Below are 25317 nucleotides of genomic sequence, written 5' to 3'. Positions count from 1 at the left end.
TGTTGTGCTTCCCGTCCAGCATATTTCCGAAGCCAAAGTTCGTTGCCCTCTAGCTGGAAGGGCAGCTTCACCTATCTGGTCTTCATTTTTAATGAGTTTATCACCTTTTTGGTGCATTGAGCCCTGCTGGTTTCCATGGCAACCACCACAGTCCACTCTTCGCACCTTAAAGTAGTCTGCCGAGGGCCGTACAAAAACCATCTGAGGAGAATAACTTTATTTTTAGCTTTGTTAATCCAAAATATGTCCAATTGCAGAATTACTTTTCAGTTGTTTGTATGATCACGATAATCATCGTGAGCAAATTTGTTTTTATACGTCATACTTATTTAAGGAATGATGCTCCACAAATGTGGTATTAAATTGATTTACATTTCAGAGGTTGTAGTTTGTAACTTAAGAGTTAAATTAGGACTTTGTCTTAGTAGTAGTATCTCTAACTACTCAAGCAGTGTGTGATCGCAGTGCTGCCTTAAGATACGAGTTTAATTCATGACGTGGCCACGTTCTTACCCCAAAACACTTGAAAGATTTTTCCCCGAATAAATGAATGTCATAATCCATTTCAGTAAACCGATCTGCAAAGCTCACCCGCAATTGCGCACACGCCTTTAACCTGCAGGTGTCACTATGACACCTCGTCCACGAGACGAGGGAGGGATGATGAAGACCAGGAGGCGGAGGAAGCCCCCCCACAGTGGGGGCGGCCCCTCCCCTCCCCGCATCCAAGTCAGCATCTCAGGCGTTCTCCATCCTCCCTCCCTGCCTCCCTCCTCCTCCTGCATGATGATGATGAGGAGGAGACGCAGCACCAGCGGGCTGAGGAGCCAGCCGCCGCCGCACAAGCAGCACCCTCTCACCCACGCCGCGGCACCATGACGCCGGAATACCGCGCGGAGCCTCGCCCGGAAGAGGACGAGTGAAGCGGCAGGATGGCGGGGGGCCGCCGAGGACTTGTGGCCCCTCAGAATACTTTTTTGGAGAATATTGTCCGGCGCTCCAACGGTAAGCCCTGCAGCTTTCTTTCTCTCTCTCTCTCTCTCTCTCTCTCTCTCTCTCTCTCTCTCTCTCTCCCCGTGTGTGCTTGCCAGTGTGAATATGTGTGTGCGCGCGTGTGTGTTTTCTGACTGTTATTGATCCATTGAGTCTGAATTAATCCAATGACTAATTACGGACTCTTTTTTGTTTTGATGGTGTTTCGATGAGTAAAGTTACAGTTTAAATGATGCTGCAAATTGGGAACAACCCCCACCCACCCAAAAAAACAACCACCACACCCTGTCAGTATGGATAATTTCAAAATCACTTCTTCGAGAAAGAAAGACAGACAGACAGACAGACAGAAAGACAGATAGATAGATAGACAGATAGATAAATAGATACTTTATTCATCTAAATTGTCAAAATCCATCTATTTATTTTTCCAATTGACTACAAACCCATTTGAAGAAATTTCCATTTAAACAAGTTTAGATGTTTTTTCTTCATCCCAGGTATAAGTTAATACAGTATTAAATCTAACGATGCTACCGTAATACTGATTTTGTACAATTAAAGCAAAGGGGGGAACTATTGATGAATTCCTCCAATATGATGGACACTACATGATGTATACTTGGCACAATAGCTCAATTTCATTTATTTATTTTCTAAAGGGGCATTAATATAACAGTGCGTTTGATTTTTCTTAACATGCGTAATAAGCGAAAGATTAACTGTAGGCTTCTAAGTTGAGATGACACAGCCTCCCACAAGACTGATTTGGACAGAGAGAAATTGATGGACCAGAAATATTACCCCTCTCCAAAAGACAAAGAATATCATCCCTTGCAAAATTTAATTAGAGCAACTTTTATATGAGAAGTTCTTGGAATTCTCTCAGGGAGCAAGATGGTTCCTTTACTCACTTCCATTAAAGCAATGCGTTTTTAATTTCTTGCATAATTACACAAGAGCGACACAAGTCTCTTGTGTGTCTTATACGAGCAGTATTGCATATGTGCTGCACACTGTTAAACCAGATGTGCAGAAGAAAGTGCTAATCGTTGGGACTCTGAAGTCGTCTGTGGTAGTTGTTAAAACGGGGTCAAGCTGTGGAGCGCCTGCGTATACCGCACTGTTAAAAAGGTTGAAAAAAATCCAGGCCCAATTATCGGTATGTATTTAAATATTGAAAAGGTTGAACAGGTTAGGATTGTCGCCCCGTGACACTTTTGCGATCAGGTCGTGAGAGAAAAAAAACTCCGTCTTAACATGTCCATACTACTGGTGAATTGGTAAAGAAGAAATGACGTTCAATAATATGACCTTTGCTAACTGATGGAAAGGGTGTGAACATAATCGTTATTGGTCCCGATTATACGTTTGTGCGCACCCCACCTAAGTGTGGAGGTGTGAAATAGGGGGATTGCCAAAATTCACAAAAAGTGGGTGAAAATCCATCCCTTTCAAACAAAAGCCAACACGACCTTGGGCGGTCCGAGGATTAGCCGGTGCTAAATCTGGAGCTAACGGGAGCCAAGAGTGCTAATCTGAAAAGAGCCCTCGCTGCTTGGATGGATGGATGTTACAAAGTCTCTCACTCATCTGATTTTTGTTGTTGTCGTCTTCTAACATTTCATATTCAAGAGTTAATTTTTTTTTCTTCAATCTTGAACTATGATTGAACTAGTAGTCCCTTGTTACGCTTAAATAGGGCCTTCAACATCGTTTGAAACACGTCCGTCTACATGGTTATTTGCTAACCAGCTTGGTATAGTTCCTACCACCTTATTATATTTAACTTATCAACATTTCATTTAACAATATTGATTTTTTTCAGTCTAAATGTTGGTCTAATTTCTAATGTCTAATTTAGCATGCTAACCGTATAGCAGCCTTTTGTCGAAATATCAACGATCAGATTCAACATGCTAAACAGAAAGCTACGGCTCATCACAATCTCGGGAAAACAACAATGCTATTGAATGAATGAATTTGAATAATTATATGTAAGTTGTTTATTATTTATGGGCACTCACATTTGTTAGCATTAGCTGGATGTTATGCTAAGGCATTAGCCGCTGCATATAAACCTTGTTTTGGGTTGAATTTAGTTTGTGCATGTCCCATAAGTCGTTACTTAGTAAAAAAAAAGTATTGATCAGAATTTGAGCACTGTTGTCAAGCCACCATTTTCAGTTTTTAGTTGTTTGTTGTCTCATCACATCCTTTTTCTTTTTATTATTGGTCACACATTCAACCAGATGTTTGTCATATGAATCTGTTAACTCTTGTTTTTCTTTTCACAAATTTCAGTTTGGACACTGTCACATAGACAGACAGGTACTATTATCTAAACTAGCTTCTTCTTGTTTTCTTGACACTATCTACCTTATCCCCCTTCTCATCCCAGTGTATCATTTAAATGTTCTATACCAAATGTTGTTAATTTACAAGCACTCACAAACTATTGAGATGTAAATCATCATTTCAAATATACGTTTTAAGACAAGAGTAAGAGATTTGGATTTTCCAAGAGTAACATCCATCTGATCATTGTAAAATAACACATTGGCATGGAACATCTTGTGCATTTTATTGTGTTGTCATGTATTCCGTTGGACGTGATCAAAGAAACGTGTGTTTTTGTGTGTGTGAGTGGGTTTATTGCTTTATATGTATACAGTATGTGGTATGAAATTGAAAATTTCCTTCCCCTGTCCACGTGTAATTTGTGTGCATACAAGGATTTTTTGGTTCTTTTTTGGTGCATCACTTGTCTATTATTTTTACACGTTATTAGCACAATCATAAATGGTACAATTTAATAAAGAATAATTTCCTTGCAAGTTTAGTTCTTAATGTGCTTATCATGTCAAGTGAACTGGTTGGTAAATTAACATAACAAAAAAATCAACATCATTTCAAAAAAAGATGAAACTAGCACATATATGCTTTTAAGCTTTTTTTTCTCAGCTCCTTTCAATAAACAAGAATGATCAATAAACAAGCTTTTAGAGCCAGAAGCAACACAGGATATTTTACAAGATTCTCCAAAAATGTTTTTGTTAATATTCGAAGATCATACAATGCCGGTAAACAGACTGTTAAAGAAGTGGCAGAGCGGCACTGATTGTCTCAGGCTATTAGCATATCGACTATGAGTAAGTGTAGCTCCGAGGTGCAGCTCACCTTTTTAATATGCAAAACAGGATGCATTTAAAGCCACACCCCTTTTTTATGACCTTTAAAAACTAATGACGGCAATTATTGATATTTGCTGACAAATGACAATTATCCCCGGTGATTCTTCTCCATTTAGCCTTGAAAAAAAAATCACAGGCAAGCCTTTGTGAACTCAACTGAGGTATTTGTGTGTCGTCTAATTTGCCGGTCTTATCTCCTCGCGTCTAATGACGCGTCATGGACGCTAATGAACATTGATCAAGTGTGTTGGGAACTCTTAAAGCAAAGGCTTGGTAATATTGATAACTACAGACGAGCTTTAGAACACGATGCGCAAAAAAAACACAGCCAGGATTAGCAATTAGGAAGATGAATGAATGACTTTCCCAAATAGTTTCCCCCAATATTTGCTTTTGATTCTGTTCAAAGGCAACTATTTCCAACCTCCCCGAAATGTCTCGACGTATTGAGTAGATACTGGCGTTAACCCCTCAAGCCTCCTTGTGCTTTTTTTGCTTTTGTCCCTCTGGGCCACCAGACACCAACTTTGTACTGGGCAACGCGCAAATTGTGGACTGGCCCATCGTCTACAGCAACGACGGATTCTGCAAACTGTCGGGCTACCACAGGGCGGAGGTCATGCAGAAGAGCAGCACCTGCAGGTAGGCCGCAGTCGCAGTCACTTGGTCTTTTGCCGTCTATTCTGGTGGTGCTCATTTTATCCGAGCACGATGGAGCGGATGTCACCGCGGCTCCAATTAGAGAGCGGTTTTCCGTTGTTGTTGATCGACAAAATGGAGGCCGTACGTCATCATTTCTGCTCTCCCTCAATTAAATGATTCAAAATGAGAAGTGTTTCTTTCCCTGACATGGATACGTGTACTTGTAGGCGATTTGTTCTCACTCGTAAGACAATTCATGATACAAATTGAACATCCGTGTCTTACTCGTTATGTTTTCTATGTTGGATAGATAACATTGGTTCATTAATAGTAATGTTAGCACCAAATTGTCAACACAGTTTTGTTTCTCGCTCGCCCAAGTTATCCTGCTGGTTTGCAGCACGGTGGAAAAATCGAGCGGCGATTGTCTTACTCGTGAAGACATAGAGAGAACCTTAAGATGGATATTAAGGATATCGAATAAGCGGCTTTTCATACGTGCAGCTGAAGAAAGGAAACACTCAATTTAAAGATTGTCATTTGGAAAACATCAGTGCGGCAATGAGGCGGAGCGTGCTGATGAAAAATGCGTTGGGGCGAGAGAACCCCGCCTCCTTCCCACGAGGTTCTGACGACATTGAGGATCGTTTTACGTCTCCTTTTTGGGGGGCGGGACGGGGCTACGTCGTTCGAGTGATCCAATGGAAATATTGTAAATGACAACATCTCTTAAGCCTTGGCGTAGACGCGCCGCGCCGCGTGTTGACTGTAGCGTTTAACGAGTGTGCCAGTAAGCGGTAAATTAATAGGATCACATCACCGTGGCTTTCCGCTGCCAGATTTGCAAATGGTGTGAGATTTCTTGTGTTTTGTCACTGCCAGCATTGCTGATTTGGACCCTCGGGGGCTCCGGCATAAGCTTCAGAACACTTGCCAGGACCAACACTGAACACAATAGTGTGTGTGTGTGTGTGTGTGTGTGTGTGCTCAGATTCGTTTTAGGTTTATTTTTAGTTCTTTTTTTTGTCAGGAGGAACCAGACCTAAAATCATCTGACTGTATTTCACAGATTTTTTTGACACAGTTACACAGTGGGTGGATTTTTAAAGTCACTGTTATACGCTATAAAAATGCTGCCGCGCTAAAAATGCTAGGTTAAAAATAAACAATTTTTGGTTCAAAATTTGAGCTGAAATTCAAATGTCGACCGTATACCTACAACAAAAACAAAGTTTTGCCATTCCAATACTTTTGGAGGGGACTGTGTGATTTAGCTGTCTTCCACTTTTGATGCCGGATCACTGGCGGAGCAAGAGGGGGCCCACGGGGGCAATGCCCTCCCCGCTAAAATATGCTTGGCCAGATAATTGACTTTTGGGTCTTTTTGCAATTTCTTCCGAAAATTTTATTTCCCCACCTCATTGGGAACATAACATGAATCGACATCATTTTTTGAAGAATATTTGGAGTTTGTAAGTTTTTTTTTTTTTTTTAAATGGATTCCCTAAGATATCTTTGCCCCCCTCAAGCAAAAAAAATTCTAGCCCCACCAGTTTGACGATGAGGCTACAGTATAAAACATTCACAGTGTGTGCAGCTACTTTTTGATGTTTTGACAAGATGACTCCGACATGAAATGCATACTCATTTCCAACATCTGAGCCTGCTTTGCTGTGGATCAAAGATTTGTGTCCGGAGTCTCTCAGGACAAACCCGGCGGGAATTCCCGACACGCGACAAGTCAGTGGCTTGTGGAATTTTTAATTGACTTTTTTTTGAAGAAAGCGGTTTCAGAAAGAGAGAGGACATTTAAAAAAACATCTGGCGCTTGTCTGAGAAGTCGGCCTGCGGCGTCAAAATGTAGCCTCATTAATTAAAATTAGCTTTAGTTTTCATTTCATAACAAATCCGCCGCGTGGTATATTTAGATCAGGGCTGACGGCGCAAAAGCGCAGGCATGGTGACCCGTCCTCCAGTTAATGTATTCATTACAACAGGCAATAATCTTTGCTTTTTTTTACTCAGATGAAGACCATAAATGCTCATCTGCTCCTGCTCAATTTTTCATGCAGCAATCAGGCTTGGTACCTGCGGGTATACGTTGATGAATGGCTTGTCATTTTAGGCTTTTTGGGGGAGCAATTTAAGGAGGAAAAACAAAGTTCTACAAAAAGCATGTATCCAGATGGATTTCTTTAGGAAAAAAAAATTGTGATTGTTTTTCCATCATTTGATGAATAAAGAATGGTTTGCAGAAAAGGGAAAACAGCTCATTTTGTTCGTATATCCCTTTTGTATCAGAAAACCAAAAAGTGGCCATTTTAGATTTTGAGGTTTAAAATAAGCTTAAAATTGTATTTGTCTCATAATCTGAAAAACAAAGAATGGTATTTTTTTGTGGGGTTATGCTAAGATTTAATTTGTTTTGTTATTTTGAGACAGCCAAATATTATGTTTTTAATTTGGTATTTTTTTTAGATCCTAAAATAACGATTAGCAACCAAAAAATGAAGAAATAAAGTTGCAAATAAGTGATAATACATCTCATTTTTTAGACTGCCTTAATATTAAAAGCACATAAAATATTCAACAAGGGAATATTCAGAACAAAAGTAACATATTAAAATATTTACTCATTCACTATTTCCCTATGAAATATAATATTCAAATTCTCATCTTATTTTTTTGTAGCTTCATGTACGGCGAGCTCACCGACAAAGACACGACGGAAAAAGTGCGTCTGACTTTTGAGAACTACGAGATGAACTCATTTGAAATCCTCATGTACAAGAAGAACAGTAAGTACACGGCGTTCCCCTCATCATGCAAATGTATTCCGGAATGTTCAAAGTGGACCCTTTCCTCACTAGTCGATAGTGTATAGCCATTGTTTCCACCTGTGTCGTCACTTACCTTGTAAGATGATTCTTGTGCTTCTAGGGACGCCCGTATGGTTCTTTGTGAAGATCGCGCCCATTCGAAATGAGCAGGAGAAGGTGGTCCTGTTCCTGTGCACCTTCAGTGACATAACCGCCTTTAAGCAACCCATCGAGGATGACTCGTCCAAAGGTAGCGTGGAGGCCACCTGAGAAATTGGATTAAACTTGAAGTTACATTTCAAAGCATACGAGGTGGCCGATATTTCGCTATGACTTCAGCGCCGTATGATGGGAGTGAAGTCATCTCGACTTACTTCACAACAAGCAACGCTTTGGGATGATGGAGATGTTTTTCTCAAAGAAGAGGCTTCAAGCTGTTAATTGCCGCTCATGCCTGAACTTTCTGTCACACAAATCAGAAAAAGAGAATTACATTTTGCACTTGAAACAACCACATAACTTAAACACATCGGATTAGCTTGATGCTAACACGCTAATGGGGTCATAACAATCACAAATTGAAACACAAACTGTGCAGTCATATGTAGACAACATTCACAGGCATATCTTCTTTATCCTCTGTGACGAATGACTAATACTATTATGGCTTACAGAGGAGCCGGATCAGACATATATGTGTATATTATACTGCCCCCATGTGGCCAAGGCGCAAAGCAAAACATTATGACAAAAACGGATCAATCCCCTTAATCTTTTCATGTCATCACTACAATACTATAGCACTTTTTATTTTACCACTGCAATAGGTGAAAATCTGAAATGGAGATTATCGTATATCCACTTTGAGAAAAACACAGGTTCTAATAAATCCCCCCAAAAAATACCATCATGGTGTTTTTATTGCTGCTACCAGCTACTGAACGAGATCATACGGGCAGACTTTTATTTTTTGCATCAAACTGTGTTTACCAGTGTACGGGAGATACTGACGCACTTTCAAGTGATGAAATAAAGTGTAAAAAGATGAATCCTGCAGGGAGGGAGAGGAGAAAAGCCAGTTGATGCGAATAGAATGCAATATGACTTCAGGCGTTCATTTGGTGTGCTGCAGGCTGGGGGAAGTTTGCGCGACTGACTCGAGCTCTGACCAGCAGCCGAGGCGTCCTGCAGCAACTCCAGCCCACCGTCCACAAAGGAGAGAATGTACATAAGCACTCGCGCCTGGCTGAGGTACTTATTTATCCATCTGTCTATAGGTGACTACCTCCTCCGAGGAAGGAGTCGGATTTGTACTTTTGTTTTTGTGTAAATGTCCCGGACAGTACCACGACTTGCATTTGTGGACAGGTGCTCCAGCTGGGCTCTGACATCCTGCCCCAGTACAAGCAGGAGACCCCCAAGACACCCCCGCACATCATCCTACACTACTGCCTCTTTAAGACCACTTGGGACTGGGTCATCCTCATCCTCACTTTCTACACGGCCATTATGGTGCCCTACAATGTGTCCTTCAAGACCAAGCAGAACAACGTGACGTGGCTGGTGGTGGACAGCATCGTGGACGTTATCTTCCTGGTGGATATTGTGCTCAACTTCCACACCACCTTCGTGGGGCCGGCCGGCGAGGTCATCTCGGATCCCAAACTCATTCGCATGAACTACCTGAAGACCTGGTTCGTTATAGACCTGCTCTCCTGTCTGCCCTACGACGTCATCAACGCCTTTGAGAACGTCGACGAGGTGAGCGTGTGCTAATTTAGCTTTATGTTGAGCTATGGTTGATCCAAACTGATCCTGGAATTTTTTTTAGCGGCACATTCATTCAGCATCAATACAGTTGCTCAATCACATTGAATGCATTTAATAAGCAGTCATCATATTATTTCTCCACCTTTTCTTCTCTTTGTTTTGTTGGTTTGTGAATGTCCCCTTTGCTTTTTTTCTGGAGCTTTCGCATTTGGATTTTCAGATAATTGGCACATTATAATTGGGGAGAAGAAGCTTTTCCATTATTCAACAGACGCACACACACGCAGTGCTGTGTCATCCGTGGCCTCCAACCATTAAAACCTCAAGGCGGCCGACGGAAACAATGCATTGTGGGGAATGGCAACTGCTAACTTCAGCTCTTTTGACAATTACATGACGTCTGCAATTGATTTTCCGCTACAACTTGAATGCGACATAAACATAAAGTTATACCATGACTTAGGATTATTCCGAGCTGGGTCGAAGAAGAAAATAAATTATTCAGTCAAAGTGACAGAATTGTACCCAATTGGACGATGCCTGCTGGAGCAGAAAGGGGTCGTCCACATTAGTGGTGATTCTTTGTAATGGCGGCAGAATTGTTGATACAGCTCTTGTACGTCATTTTTCTAGTTGACACATCACACATATACAGTACACACACACACCATGATTGAATAGCGCTATAGGGTTCTGAACTTTTCATTATACCAATGCATCAGCTGTGTGTGTTTCCATGTTGTGTGTGCTTGTGTGTTTTCTGCCTGTGATAGCGTGTGTGTGTTGTAAAATGCAGTGCTAGGCATTTAGCATTGCTATACGTATGTACGCCGGCCCTCAGGGGTGTTATCAGACACCCTAAAGGGAGCTCCATGCGTGTGCGTGTGTGTGTGTGAATGCATGTGCGGCATTTTGAGTCGTCGGTCTCATGTTTCCGAGCTTCAGCATCACGGATGCTGACGTGTTTAAGCATCAGGAGAACATGAGCGGTCACTTGGGGGTCGTCGACACGTAACTGGACACGATGCAGTTGCTATGCAGGATCAAATGGAAAGCAAAACAGCTAAACTATTATGAAATCCACTAATATAATAATTCCTTATAATTATAGAGATTTCACATGTTGGCCCTAGAAAAAAGTACAAAATATTAAGATATTTTGGGAAATAAAGGAAAAATAATTGACACATATAACATCAATAATAAAAATAAGAATAAAAGTACTTTTTTTTAAAGGTAGAAAAATGTAAAAATAAACCTGGCAAACTAAAAAAACAAGATTTTGAATCAAAACTAATAAATATTACAGCAAACAGAAATGACAAACATATTACATGAAGAACCAAATTCAACTCAATTTTATTAATGAGACACAAGTATTAATAAAGACCGGACATACAGGTAAATCAAATGAAAATTTTACAGTCAATCATTCCAAATGAAAATGAAAATGGTCTTAAAATTGCAACAACTATACAAACCATACAGAAATCACTAATTCAAAATCTATTTTCATGAAGCTACTCTAACATACAGTGTAATAATTCAACAGGGTTAGAGTGACCCATCCATTTTAATCGTCACAACAATCTTTGGTGACATGCCAAATGTTGTTGAACACCCTGACCGGTCAGTCACAATTGCAACTTCAGAAATATTACATTGATGAACATGCTGTTTCCGAGGTCAGCTTCTTCTCCACAATCTCTGAGGGGTCATTCGGCGCCACGCTGCCAATTTCCTCCTAAATTGCTCCTGAGTTGGACGGTGATCCGCCGTCCAGCGGTGAGCCTTAATGAGCCGCATGAATAACTGTGATGGCCTCCAAACAGGCAATTTGGTTATTCTTGGCCTTGTCATTGTGTTGCTTTTGTAATATTTTTTTTTCTGTCATGTTTTTATTCATCACTTGTTGTGTATTCATTTTTCTTTTGTCTTCTTCTTCACCCCCCACTTCCCCTTTTTTGTTATTTGCATGCCCCACTTTGCTCTTGGCCTGTTTGCATGCACGGGACGTGACGTGGGAAGAATTGGAACCGGCGAGCTGTCACTCAAGTAGGCTTCTCTTTGATGAGAATATGATAATGAACAAGTTGCTCTTTTACTTGTTTTACACACACACGCACAGCGTAGACCTTGCAATGTCACTTGTCAGATTGTGCAACAGTTCTGAATTCCAATGACTGGACTGCGCTGCTTAGTTTTCCTGTGAAAACTTAAAAAGACAGGAAGCTCCAATATATACAGAATACTTCATACGTATGAGCTGCATTGGATTTGATGTGAAAAGTCACATGGTTGAAAAAAATCTACGCTACACCTGAAGAGAGTTCATTGCTCCAAGGACAAAATTAAAAATGCGTGAAGGAGTAAACAGATGTCTGATCTGGCAGCCCAGAGCTCGCAAAGGGTCCCTGCTGACGACGTTGATGCGCCAAAACAAATAAGACTTTTTTTCATTCTCAAATGGCTGCGTGATGTCCCACAGCAGCAGGACACTGAAACTTTAAAGCAAACATTGCATCAGCTTCACGCTGCGACGCCTTTATGACCAACACAGCATTTAAGCAAATATTCCAACATTTCTAACAAACATTTGGGAATACGTAAGCCACTTTGTCTTTTATTAGCAAGTAGCATGACGCTAAGTATGATCACCAATCACATGGTGCGGTTGACAGGACTCATCGTGCTTGCAAGAGGAGAACGTAGACAAGCATTTGCGCTCACATTCACACCCAAGGACAATTTGAAGTCTTCCATGAAGCCAACGTACGTTTTTAGAGGTAACCAGATGAGTGAGAAATGCAAATTCGAGACAGATTCAAACCCAGCCAGACGTGCTAGCCACTATTTCATCAAATCCGATTATTTTCCATTATTTCCTTTGGGAGGGAAATGTTTTCCAAATCAGTTCTGTCATCTGGTATAATTGAATTTTTGCTCCTCTGAGTGATTTTCTTTTTGAGAGGGCGATGTGTCCGTCAGAAGCCGAATAGATCGGATCAGGTAACGGCCAGCGCAGCAGTCGTACGGGCTGCACACCGCCAAGCATTAGCCCAATCGATACGCCTCTCTCTCATACAGACACACACTCGGATAGTCGAGTGTGGGCAATGAGTCTCTGACGCTGTGCGGGGATTGTGCTTGTCCGTTTGAATCACTGGTGGTGGGTGTTTGGACAAATCGCTGAGTCGACATTGCGGTCCAAGCTGTAAATTTTCCGCATGTTTTTTTTTAATTGAATCACTTTCATAATACACATAGACAGTGTGTGTGTGTGTGTGTGCGCGCGTGTGGCTATCTAAGCATTTGCATACCCATTCATGTTTGCAGTTATCTATTAACGCAATGTGACGTCTATTACGCTGTAAGTGTCAGAGCCTGTCGTTTGAAAGGAATGTGATATAGTAATTTATGTGGCAGGATGAAGAGGCTTGGAATACAATGTGGAACCTCCAAGGGAAAAAAAAAAAAAACACTTTAATATCCTACTAGGGCTTGGTGATATCTATATTACATAGAATTTCTGTCCGTTTTTTCTCCTTGCCTATAATAAAAGTTACATTGACATGAATCGAAACAAGTATTGATTTGGTTTTATTTCTTTTATATTTATAAAGTGCTATTTTCCTTATATTATAGAAACATTACAAACATTATTTGGGGGAGCTGGCTGGAACAGATTAATAGCATTCCCACTCATTTAAATAGGGAACAACGATTTGACCGCTGTAGATGGTTAGCTTAGCTTAGCATGATTCTCTAGTCTAAACACATTTGTGTGTTGAGGGAACAACTTTTCAAGATTAACAAATGTTTTCCTTTCCATTTGTCTCAGGGTATTAGCAGCTTGTTCAGCTCCCTGAAGGTGGTGCGGCTCTTGCGTCTGGGCCGAGTGGCCCGCAAACTGGACCACTACATCGAGTACGGCGCCGCCGTGCTGGTTCTGCTGGTGTGCGTGTTTGGTCTGGCCGCTCACTGGTTGGCCTGCATTTGGTACGTATGTACATCCAGTACGTTTAATCATCCCCTCGGCCAATTGTCACAACAAGACCACCCATTCAGCTAATTATGTACTAATCAGAGGCTGCGTTTTCACCTACGTAGTTTGTTTCAGTATCTTACACATACATTTTTTACCCTGTCAAAAATTCGTTTGTTCTAATTTGATCAATTTCAGTTTTTCACATTTATTTTCAGAAATTAATATTGACCAGTCTCTATAGAGGTTTTTTTTTTCTTCTCCAGATGAATGACTGATAAAATGCACTGAACATGGCTTGCTTTATTTTGACAATGTATATATATATTTTTTTACGCAATTTCATCAGTCAACTATTAAATTAATCAATTATAAGAGAAATTAAATTGCAACAGTCTCTTTATAGGTATTTTTTTCCCTCCAAATTAATGACCGATATAATGCAGTTTTTTTTTTTATTATATTTTTTTGATGCAATTTCATCAGTCCACTATTAAATAAATCTCTTAAGAGAAATTAAATTGCAAAAATAAAAAAGGACGTTTGATCATTTTAATGCTCAGTGGGCTGGATTAAAGAAGTTGACAATGCTCTTTAGTTGACATGCAATAATTCCTTTGGGCCGAGTGTACCTAATAAAATGTCACAACGCATGAATCCCAGCCCCGGTAAAAATAGCTGCTGCGCGGATTCCCACAGTGCGGTGGTTGCTATGGTCGCACCGCAAGCTGATGAAAGAAAAAAAAAGGTTAACTGCCTTTACCTTGGATGACAGCGACGTTGTCACTTGAAATCTCTCTTTAGTTTCGCCTGTTTTCTTTTATGGGGCATCCTCGGGGTTTGTCAGTGTGTGAAACTAGAAATGAAATAAGACTTGATAGAACTGCTGCATCATCACTTTTTAGCCATCTAGCTTTCTCAATTTACAGATGATTTAACTTCCAAAACATGGCCTGTAAGTGTGCATGCACATGTGACCAAGACTTCACTTCCACTAACACCCAGGCTAAACTTGTTAGTCAATTAAACGAGAATTAAAAGTGGTCAATAGGTCAATTAATTAACTCAACTTTTGCAATCGATGGCAGGTACAGCATCGGCGACTACGAAGTGATCGACGAGGAGACCAACATCGCGCGCAGGGACAGCTGGTTGTACATTCTGGCCGAGGCGGTGGGCAGGCCTTACCGCTTCAACGCCAGCGGTTCGGGCAAGTGGGAGGGCGGCCCCAACAAGGACTCGGTCTACATCACCTCGCTCTACTTTACCATGACCAGCCTGACCAGCATCGGCTTTGGCAACATCGCGCCCACCACGGATGGAGAGAAGATCTTCGCCGTGGCCATGATGATGATCGGATGTGAGTCTAACGTTTTGCTCGGCCGTTCGACGTCGGTCCTATTTAGGAATTCGGAGATTTGTTCGAGCCAGGTTTTGGGTTTGAAGACAAATGTTCAAATGAGCGTGTCAAGCCTGAAAATTGTACTTAAGTACTGTAATACAGTATTTGCACTTGGTGTCTTCCTTCAAATGCAAACAAGCAGCGATACTTTGAATACAGCCTGGTGTCTGTCGACATGTGACAGTTGGCCTTTAGCGTCTGTGTTATTCTTGCCTTCATCGGGCTCATTAGCTCCAGTCGGCCCCGCTGCTGAATTATTAAGATGTGCCGATCGTGATGCATTGCCCGCCTCTCATAAAAACGTCTCGTAAAAAATAATACCAGCAAGAAGGCAGAGTGCAGGCTGGAGAGAGGCGTTTTGAGATAATATGGACGGTTTTACGCTGAGCACAGCTACACTGAAGGGGGATAAATCCAGACAAATGCTTTGGATGGGATGCGAAGAAATACTAAAATGATTATGGCTCTCAGTAGAGTGCAAACATCCACCAAGGACGAACAATCTTAATTTAGACGGAATACCTCCCTCGTATGCCTGAAAGTTGTCATTAAGATGACTGATTCATGTGCTGAAATGTCTGGAATCCGAAGAAAAATGTACGGAGCAACATTCTTTAGTTGAGGCTTCATGACAAAATTGTTGAAAAGTTAATATCATGCCAATTTTACGTCATCTGAGGAAAAACAAAATTGTCCGAAAGGATGTGCTCATTAAAGTAAATATGAAATAAGTTTGTCATTTAGAAATATTTTAAATCTTGGACACAGTTGAACAAATCAGGCATATTTCTACCATATTATTTTTTTATGTCAAAATGATTGATAAATTCATGAAATTCATTATGCAGAGAATTTGCGGGAAAATAGGAAACATTTTAATGAAAAAAAAAAAGTGTGAAATAGTACTTAGTATGAACGCTCCCTCTAGTGGTATGTGAATGAAGCACTGCCTGACAACAGTTCAATTGTATTTAACTTTCAGGTTCAAAACGTGCATTTAAGCCCAAAAAAACAATGCTTTGGTTTTCATCTTTTACATTCTTACAAATTTTCTTTCCCATTTATGCACAATACATTTTCATTGACTCGTCATTTAGCTACGTTTTTAATTGTCCTCAGTGTTAATGTATTAATTGGGCCTAATGTTACTTAAAATATGGTTTTAATGTACTTTGTTACGTTTTCAATGAACACTTAGGCCTACGATCTACTTTTGCACTCTGTTAGAATTTTTATGAGGTGGTAAACGGTATCAAAAGTTTGCTTTAGTGCTTTGCTTTCCTATTGGAAACTTTTCCATCTCTGTTTGAGACCTCCAACATCTTGCCGCTTTCCTTGAAACGATGGCTTATGTTAAAGGTCTTAACTGCCAGGAGTGTGTCGAATTTTTTTTCCCAGCATGCCGCATAGTGTCGTGATGCCATTTACGCGTGACCGCGTTAGCCCATCAAGCCATCACATCACACCTCTGCCGACAAGAGGCCGATTATCCCCCCCCCCCCTCGCCGAAATAGTTTCAACAGAAATCATGCTATTAAAGCATCATTGGGCCCCCAGCCCCGTGAGTATGTGCATGTAGTTGCAATTAGACTTGCCGTCCGTTTGTGCTTGGCTATGAAATATGGATGGCCTGATACTGTTCTATTTTTAACATCTACGCTGGATACCGGTGCTGCCAGCAGAAGATCACAGCGCGAAGAGGGGATCGGGGCGGGGGGGGGAAGACGAGGAAGCGAGGTAGAAGGGGAGTGCTATGTATATGTCTTGTTGCCATGGCAACTCTTGGCTTGGGGCTGACAACTAACTGTCTTCAAATGACTTCATAGATCCGCATTGTTAGCATCTTCTTCCAAGTCCAACCTTGTAAACATCTTGTTATCTTTGTTTCGTCGGTATGCCGGTGGGTTTATGTGACCTGCTCCATCTTCAACCACGGCAGCAAGTATAAAAGGCGCTTGGCTTATGACCTAGTTGGCTTTGCGAGGTTAAAATCGGGGCGCAATAAAGTTTGGATGCTCGGATTAGTGACATATTTGCCGTTTTGCATTGCACAAAGTCAAAATTCTCCCAATTTCAGCATTTCTATATTAAAAATATTTTCCAATTTCTATAGCCCTCTTTGAAATCAGACTGAAGATCTTTGTTCATTGATACAATCTAATCAGCGAGATGCAGCCATAAAAGAGTCAACGAATAATCACATCGCTGTTCCGATACAAGAAAGAATTCACAACAGCTGCATCCGAACAATTTGTAAAATAAAAAATACAAACAGATGAAAAGACAGTAAAAAGTTTGAAACTTTAAAGCAATTCATTTTGCCCCGCGAGAGGTTTATACAAGACTCCTTTTTGCTTCCCTTTGTCTTTCCAAAGTACGATGTCGGATAACACGAATGAGCGTCGAAGGTCATCCTCGGGGGGGTTTTGGAGTACTTTTTAATTAGCGATATTGTGTTGATCGCACTTTTGATTGCGCGGCGCCAACGCCAACAAACACAACACAGGTTACTGTCATCAGCATCAGAGGATAATTGAAATGTGCGGCTGGCGTGCCTCCTCGCCGACCCTCGTCGGAGAAAGGCTAATTAGGCCTTCACGCACACACGCATGTATACACACAGCAGCCGCTTTGATCCCCGCACACACGCATGAAAAGATGCCAGCCAGCTGTTGGAGATGCTTCAACAACCCGCTGCCCTATACGTCTCCATTTCGTTTCTCACCAACTCACCCGACGGCAAAAAAAAAGAATTGCCGCGTGAGCGGTAAAATGTTTAACCCCCAATTTATGATTCCCTAAAAAAGAATGACTTCGGGAAAAAAAAAAAAATACTTTCTTCAACTTTCCCACAGCTCTCTTGTACGCTACCATCTTCGGTAACGTGACCACCATCTTCCAGCAAATGTACGCAAACACCAACCGCTACCACGAGATGCTCAACAGCGTGCGGGACTTCCTCAAGCTCTACCAAGTGCCCAAAGGACTGAGTGAACGGGTTATGGACTACATCGCGTCTACCTGGTCCATGTCGCGGGGCATCGACACCGAAAAGGTACGTGCCGGCGGCTCTCAATGAATGTGTTGCGCTATCGTCATGAGCTAAGCCCAAACATTAAAATATTGGACTTTCTGTCTTCCGTCTAAGAAATGCACATTGGGTGCTTTAATGCCACCCAAACAAAACGTACGGCGTATTTATTCATCTGCGCCCGTGAGGATGCCACGACGTGAGACTCTCAAAATGGCGCCTAATCCATCTGTGACATTCATCTTCAAAGAGATTAGTTTGAAAGGCAGAGCGCCCATTGGAACAATACGGCCAGCAGGTGTTTACAGCCCTGCCGAGCAATTTAGTGTTGTTGTTGTTATCGGACGGCGAGATCATCTGCTTTTGTGTTTTGATAATGTCACACATTGGATTATATCATTTTGAGAAATCGATATTGTAGCCTAGCTGTTATAATCCAGTTGATTTTTTTTTTCGTTGCCTTTCAGGTGCTGCAGATTTGTCCAAAAGACATGCGAGCAGACATTTGCGTCCATCTCAACCGGAAGGTGTTCAAAGAGCACCCGGCCTTCAGACTGGCAAGCGATGGATGTTTGCGGGCACTGGCCATGGAATTCCAGACCATTCACTGCGCGCCCGGCGACCTCATCTACCACGCGGGCGAGAGTGTGGACAGTCTCTGCTTCGTAGTATCGGGGTCATTGGAAGTCATCCAGGATGACGAGGTCGTGGCCATACTGGGTGAGTTTGGCTTTTTCAACTGGACATATTCGTGGAAATTGAAAATCCACTTTGGATAAACACAGAGGTCAAAACAGATAAACCACAAATGTCCCCATCGTGGGACGAATAATGTTTATCTCAAAGCGATTCAATCGATGATTTGCAAGACCGCAAGAACAGCAGAAGCCCTTTAGTCGTATTTCCAGAACTTGGTTCCTTATTCCGCCCTACCAGCACCTTTTTTTAAAAATGTACCCGACTACTTTGAAAGGCCAGCAGCTTGTTGTTTTCTGAGTCATAAACTTGCACTTTAGTCAGGAAGAGTCAGCACATATGGTTTGTTGGCAGTTTGAAGACACTTTGTTCTTGAGTTCTCGATCCTGGAGGTGTTATTTGGATCGCCACCAACTGTCCAAATCAAACCACATAACTGAATCTAATAAGAGACAAGGGAACTGTTTTGAATTGCGTCAAGAAAAAAAACTTGTCTCCTTTAAATCCCAGTCATATGTTAGCATCTTACAACTTGATCAATTATTTCACCACATAATTGATTGAGCCGATACGCTAGGTGGATCCGTACCAAACGTCCTGCCGTCGCATGTTTCTAATAAGCTTTCTTGAAAAAGTCAATGCGGACCCCACGGGCCCAGCCTCCAGCGATAAACAAGTAACACCCGTGGATCAAAATCTCATTAGCCTAATGGTGCTGCGGAACGCACGCAGAACAGAAGATAACGAAGCCCCGCAAGGATGTGGACAAGATCTCATCCCTAGGGTAGGGGTAAAAAAAAAAGATGCCGAGCAGATCCAACCTGCCAACCTTATGGTGGGGGAGAACAGACCTCTTGTTTGGTTGCTTAGTCAAGCGGAATGCAAGCAATCTCTGTTGAGATTTGTATTGTCATGGATATTTATTGGAAATGCAGTGTGACCGAATGAGCTTTGGGGAGAGACAGTCGGTAGGCAAGAAGAGCACAACAAAAGCTACCATATTATGATAATAGCGGTAAATGTTTAGGTTAGTGAGGAACGAGGAAACAGACAGCAGTTCAGAATCGAGGAATCTGTTCTCGATCTGCCTTATCTGGATAAACAAAGGTTTCAAAAAAACCTAGAGAGGACGTCAGGTGACGAATTGGAAATAGGACGAGGCAGGATACAGGAAGCAAAGGACAAGACGGGACGAAGCAGAGCACGACAGTGGAAGTGATCCAGGCGTGTGTTGGAATTGGCGAGACAGAGCCAAACACTCCTTTAAAGAATGCTAGTGCAAATAAGAGGAAAGCCCAGGAGCATAATCCTACGAGCGGTGTAAAGCAATTAGACGGTGGCTCTCGTAGCCAGAGACAAAATCCCATAAGCGTGTCTCTAGGGAGACAAAATATCCAGCTTGAACGTCTTTCTTCGTTTGCCTCGCAGGCAAGGGGGACGTCTTCGGGGACGTCTTCTGGAAGGAGGTGACGCTGGCTCAAGCCTGCGCCAACGTGCGCGCTCTGACGTACTGCGACCTCCATGTCATCAAGCGCGACGCCCTGCAGAAAGTGCTCGAATTCTACACGGCCTTCTCGAATCACTTCTCCCGCAATCTGCTGCTCACTTACAACCTGCGCAAGAGGGTGAGTGACGTACAAAAACATGACCCTCCTGCACCCAACACAGAGGGATCACGCACCGTCCACGACACCAAACGAGTTCCGCCGCGTGCAGACAGACGGCGACTGTAAATTGGCTCCCTATATTAAAGCCTCCTCCCCGTCCTTCAAGTCTGAATTGAACAAGCACAGTTGTGACCAATCATTACCTCATTCATATTAAGGTCACCCTGCCCAAGAGAGAGCGAGGCTGAGATTGAATTGCCGGCCTATGAAGAGGCAATCTCATCTGAGGCACTGAAATAACGCTTGGCCAACAGCGGGAGGGGGCAGGGGAGGGGGGGATATGGGCTTTGTTGCGCCCAGCTGGGAAATCCTGAGGTGGATTGAATAACTGCTCACCGAGGTTGTATTGGCTACCGATGACATCCTGAGCCCCGATACGCTTGTTGGTCGAGTGAGACTTGACAAGAAAAATGGTTGTGGTTCACTGCTTTCGGCCCATTCGGCTTCATGTTCAGCATGTTGGCACACACACAGAAACCTTCAGCTTTGTCAAAACGCTGGAACTTTGCCCGTGTTGATCTTGTGCCAAATAACCTCAAGGAAAACGCGGTTCTCTATGTCTTAAAGGGGACGTAGTGTGGAAAAACGGACTTTTTAATAGCCTGGATAGAAATAGTTGGGTCTCTGGAGCGCCCCTCTACCCATCACGGTTATCATATTGTCGGAATCTAATATCGACTCATGCCTAGTCTCTTATTTATTAGCATGAGAATCGACCGCAAAACTCAAAACTAATTGTAACTTCTCCCACTGTTGCAGCCTGAATATATTTTATACATCACACCTGATGCCAAAATGAATGCAGACTTTAATATGATGCCTCTGATGCTGTCATTACCCCTAAATCAAAGCGGGCTCAATTCTTTTTTAGATGGTCTTCCGAAAAATCAGCGACGTGAAACGAGAAGAAGAGGAGCGGCAGAGGCGGAAAAACGAGGCCCCGCTGAACTTGCCGCCCGACCACCCGGTGCGCAAACTCTTCCAGCGCTTCCGGCAGCAGCGGGAGGCTCGCACGGTCACGGACAAGCCCAGCGAAGACAACGACATCGAGAAGGGGCCGGTCTACGTGGACGTCCCCAAGACCGCCATCATCACCACTACCAGCATTGTGACGGTAACAGAAAGCCCGGCGACGCCTTCGTCGTCAGCGCACGAGTCGTCGCACGCGCCCCCCGGCTGCGGCCCTTCGGACAAGGTGAAGCTACAGGTGCCGCCTCCCGCCTCCTTGGTGGGCGGTCGGGCCGCCGAGCCGGGCAAAATCAAAGGCTGGGGACGCTTTAAGGAGTCCATAGCGAAGCCGGACAACTGGAAAACGGTGTCCAAATCCGAATCCATGGAGACATTACCGGAGCGGACCAAGGGCCACGAGTCGCAGCTGTCCCTAAAGAAGACGGACTCGTGCGACAGCGGCATCACCAAAAGCGACCTGCGCCTCGACAAAGTCAGCGACTTCCGCCTGACGCCGCAGGACCGCAGTCCCGTGCAGCCGCCCGAAACCAGACGTTCCTTCTACCCCATCCCTGAGCAGACCCTCCAAGCCTCGCTTCAAGAACTCAAGCTGGAGCTCAAGGACGACCTGAAGAACCTCAACGTACGAATGTCGGGCCTGGAGGCTCAGCTCGCCGAAGCTCTGCAGCTCCTGAAAGCCAGGACGCCCATCACAGGCTCCCCGCAAGGTCTTTTTGACATTTCCAGACCCGCCTCGCCTGAAGCCGACAAGGAGGACATCTTTTCTTGAGCACTAGAGGGACATTTTACTCTCAATTTAGCTGCAATCCGGTAATGGCCGCATTACTACGGCGATAGCTGAGTCTGCACTGGCATAGGGGGGTTGCCTTTTAGATTAGGCATCTGGGCGTAGTCTTGTAAAGACACGCAGGCCTCCAGCCCAGGAACGCGAATGCCACGACCGAGATACTAAGGCGGAAACCTAGCACGGGTAAACCTGAACGGCTTTTTACATGTAGATACCGAGCACGGCGCTCGAAACGTTTGAGAGCTTGGAAGTAAAACGGCATGACCCAACGTTGTACGCTTGTACGATTCCTTGCATGTCACATCAAGTATAAACCTTTTTACCGTGAGGTCACATGTACCACCGGGTGGCAAAAGCTCACGTTTTCTCAAAGTTAACATGACTAAGGAAGAGTGATTGTGAAAACAGGCTAAATGGCTCCAATGATAACTTTAGCCTTCTTTCTACCGGTGTGGTTTGAATATGCGTAGTGTGGATTGAAAAGATGATCTTGTTAACGGATTGGAAGGGCGACAGAACGCTGGACGTAATTTACATTTTGACTGGCTGATTAACTGACTAGCAGGCTAGCCATTAGGTTTTGCCAAATTACTCAAAGTAAGATAACATTTTATGGATATCTATAAGAAAATGTCTTCCACTAACTCGACGATCGAGGTCGTTCCCAGTTAAGAATCCGTTCGGGATTTACGACTAGCTATCTTCTGTAGCAACCTTTATGACATCAACTGGATTTATCCTCCTTAACCACAGATTGCGCTCGATGAATATCTAATTTTTAAAGGAAATCAGTTAGGTCATGTCAGTGGTTACCAATCATTTCTCTGCCACCCGGAAGTACCGGGGGGCCCTATTGTTTACAAACGTGAAGCGGTACTCCACGTGCCTCGACGGGTTTGATTAAGCGAGGTTGTTTGCGTGATTAGAGGACTGTCGAGACTTTCGCCCTTCGCGCTTGATGTACACATTTTATTACGGCGGCGAGCAGTAGTTATTGTGATTAACAGTTTCAGAGGGAAAGATGCTTAATGATAAATGGAACGTGGTTCTGATCGTGTGGTGGGTGTTAAGATCCCACTGGAACACTACGAGAACCACATACAGAACACAATTTCACATAGCATGAACACCATGCATAATCAGACAGATTTATATATTACTAGATATTATTTCCACTATGAATCTTAGTGCAGGATACAAATGTTCTTATAGAGTGTGAGATGGGGGAGATGCGTTTTTGGGGAGAAACATAATATATTTCTATTTTGTGCCACTGGTTTGCATGCAGGCTTTGTTAAAAAAAAATAAAAAAATCCTGTGGGATAAGTTGAATTATTCCTGAGGTTAATACCAAATATGTTTGCAATGCAGTTGACCTCTTTTTGGTGGGTTCTATTGTAATGTTATACAGGAAGAAATCAGGTTAACAATCATTTCCAATTTGATGATAACAACAGCAACAAAAACAACAACAATAAACAAGAAAAACCAAGAAATGAACTTGACTATGCGGCAAATCATCTCCACACAATGTATTTTTTTTAATTCTCCCAAATATACACAACCACTGTATATGAAAATTATTTTGTATGAGGATTTTATGATTAAAAATAAAAATGTCCCTGTAACGAAGGGTATTTTCTTCAGAGACTGTGCACCTAAATAAAAATCATGTCTACATATAAACTAGCGTATGTGCTCTCTTTCAAGTCCTTATTTATATTTTATATTTATTTTGAAGTTTAATGAAAAGGTGAACTAGACGGGAATTAATGTGGAAAAACACTTTTTGAACATTCAGGAACATTTCTACTCACAAATGTAAATCCTAGAGTTAAACAGTAATTCTACATATAAAGTTCTGTTTGTGCCAATCATTTATTTTAACACTATTTGTATTCCCAAAACCCCAATTTTTTTAATATCCTCGATTTGTTGTGGTAATTCGGTCCACTCTGCGCTCACTTTGTCCTGTTTCCGTGTCAAAGAGGAAGCGCTGTACTTAAATGATTCATTATATTCATATGGATAATTTATGTTTTTGACATGACTTGTCTTTTATCAGGAAAGGATGCAGCAAAGAGGAAAAAACACACTTTACTTCCTCTTTGGTCCATCAAAAATTTAGCTGACTAAATATAGAGGCTGGTCTGTTGTCAGAGGCGGCAACTCATTTGTGGCCGCATGAGGAAAATAACCTCAATAAATTGATAAATAAATAATTTCATTTATAATGTGGAAGCACGCAAAAAAAGGAACGTCCTTCGCTCCCTGCCAATATTCATTTTTATAAAAGCTTCGACGAGGCTTGTAAGAGTAATCCAAGACATACTGAATTTAATCATGGCTGTTTGAAATGAATTGATTCCTTCTGGGTGTAAACTGGGGATTAACATGTGACTAATTTCATTACGTACAACCTCTGAATGTCACTCGATGACACAAGGAGACAACTTGCCAATTGGATGCAAGCGACCTTTTTATTTATTCACTTTGTATTTGCAGTTTTTAGCGGAGGTGGCAAAAGTATTCACCCTGTCAGCAGTGAGATGATTAAATGATTCATGAACAACTAATTGATTCATAATAATGTCCTGTTTTTGAATACAGTGACGGAAATTCAAACATCAATTAATCAACAAAGTAATTCATATTTTAATCGATCATTAAATATTCTTAGTTGCAGCCCAACGGAAGGAGTACAGATACTTAACATTTTAAGTTAAACGACATATTTGAAGTTTTGCTGTTGTGAAAATTAGCTCTCAATAAAATTACAGTGTTAGGCCCCCCTAAAAAAAACACAAGTCGTGATTTTTTACAGTATGATGAGCAATGACACAAAATGAATGACAGGGTACACGATGACTGCAGTCTGTGTGAGCGCAGCCCGACCCTCAGGGCCACGCCAAAATGTAACTCAGCAGGTTTTCATTTTCCCCGACGATCTCCTTACCGAAGATAAAGCTCACACTTTGCTGCTCCTTTTAAGAGGATTGGACAGTGATCCCCGGCTCAGTGTCGCAGACGCAATCATCCCCGACGGCGCACATCAACTAATGGAAACTTAAAAGCACCGCTCGTCCCTTTGGATTACAACCGAGTTTTTTCAACCAGGCATTTAACTTTCATTTTGTTTCTCTGTCGAGTTAAAGTACAGATATTGGGGACGGCCCCTTCCAAAAACAAAAAAACAGGCATTTAAACATTTTAATGATATGCTCACCTACATTAGATGGCGTACATGAAAAGAATTATAAAAATGTGAAATTCTGCTTACTTTGGGGAATTTACTAATTTGCTCAAAAATTGCCGAACCTCACGACTTCATAGGTTCCGAGTGTTTTGGTCGTGTTGAGCCC

The 25317-nt window shown here is 42.3% G+C and overlaps 2 protein-coding genes across 3 annotated transcripts in view; one reads left to right on the top strand and one right to left on the bottom strand.

Annotated features, from left to right (window-relative positions):
• Positions 1-696: 696 nt before the first annotated feature.
• kcnh1a (potassium voltage-gated channel, subfamily H (eag-related), member 1a) lies at positions 697-23641 on the top strand. Of its 2 annotated transcripts, XM_037272588.1 has the most exons (13): positions 697-1005; positions 3298-3324; positions 4706-4829; positions 7521-7627; positions 7770-7898; positions 8781-8899; positions 9017-9409; positions 13260-13417; positions 14492-14763; positions 17661-17860; positions 18304-18556; positions 19961-20157; positions 21071-23641. In XM_037272588.1, exons 1-13 carry the CDS (start codon positions 933-935, stop codon positions 21935-21937), a joined length of 2919 nt encoding a protein of 972 aa, XP_037128483.1. In that variant the 5' UTR covers positions 697-932; the 3' UTR covers positions 21938-23641. The 2 variants fall into 2 exon arrangements, with proteins under 2 accessions (XP_037128483.1, XP_037128484.1); XM_037272589.1 differs by lacking the exon at positions 3298-3324 and having other exon boundaries at positions 703-1005.
• hhat (hedgehog acyltransferase) overlaps positions 7797-25317 on the bottom strand; it is a 30241-nt gene continuing 12720 nt past the window's right edge. The window contains exons 13-14 of the transcript XR_005100506.1: positions 8023-8111; positions 7797-7914 (exon numbers count right to left, since the gene is read on the bottom strand). The gene's annotated coding sequence lies outside the window, so the exon portion shown is untranslated. The remainder of the gene's footprint in view (positions 7915-8022; positions 8112-25317) is intronic.

This window comes from Syngnathus acus, chromosome 15, assembly GCF_901709675.1.
Source record: "Syngnathus acus chromosome 15, fSynAcu1.2, whole genome shotgun sequence".
In the NCBI taxonomy this organism is placed as follows: domain Eukaryota; kingdom Metazoa; phylum Chordata; class Actinopteri; order Syngnathiformes; family Syngnathidae; genus Syngnathus; species Syngnathus acus.
Note: the sequence above shows the minus strand (reverse complement) of the source record. Positions and strands in the feature narration are given on the sequence as shown.

Coding starts and splice junctions, on each gene's coding strand:
- kcnh1a (XM_037272588.1), top strand. CDS start 933: ATGGCGGGGGGCCGCCGAGGACTTGTGGCCCCTCAGAATACTTTTTTG. Junction 7,628..7,769: donor CCTCATGTACAAGAAGAACA/GTAAGTACACGG, acceptor TTGTGCTTCTAG/GGACGCCCGTATGGTTCTTT. Junction 9,410..13,259: donor CCTTTGAGAACGTCGACGAG/GTGAGCGTGTGC, acceptor CATTTGTCTCAG/GGTATTAGCAGCTTGTTCAG.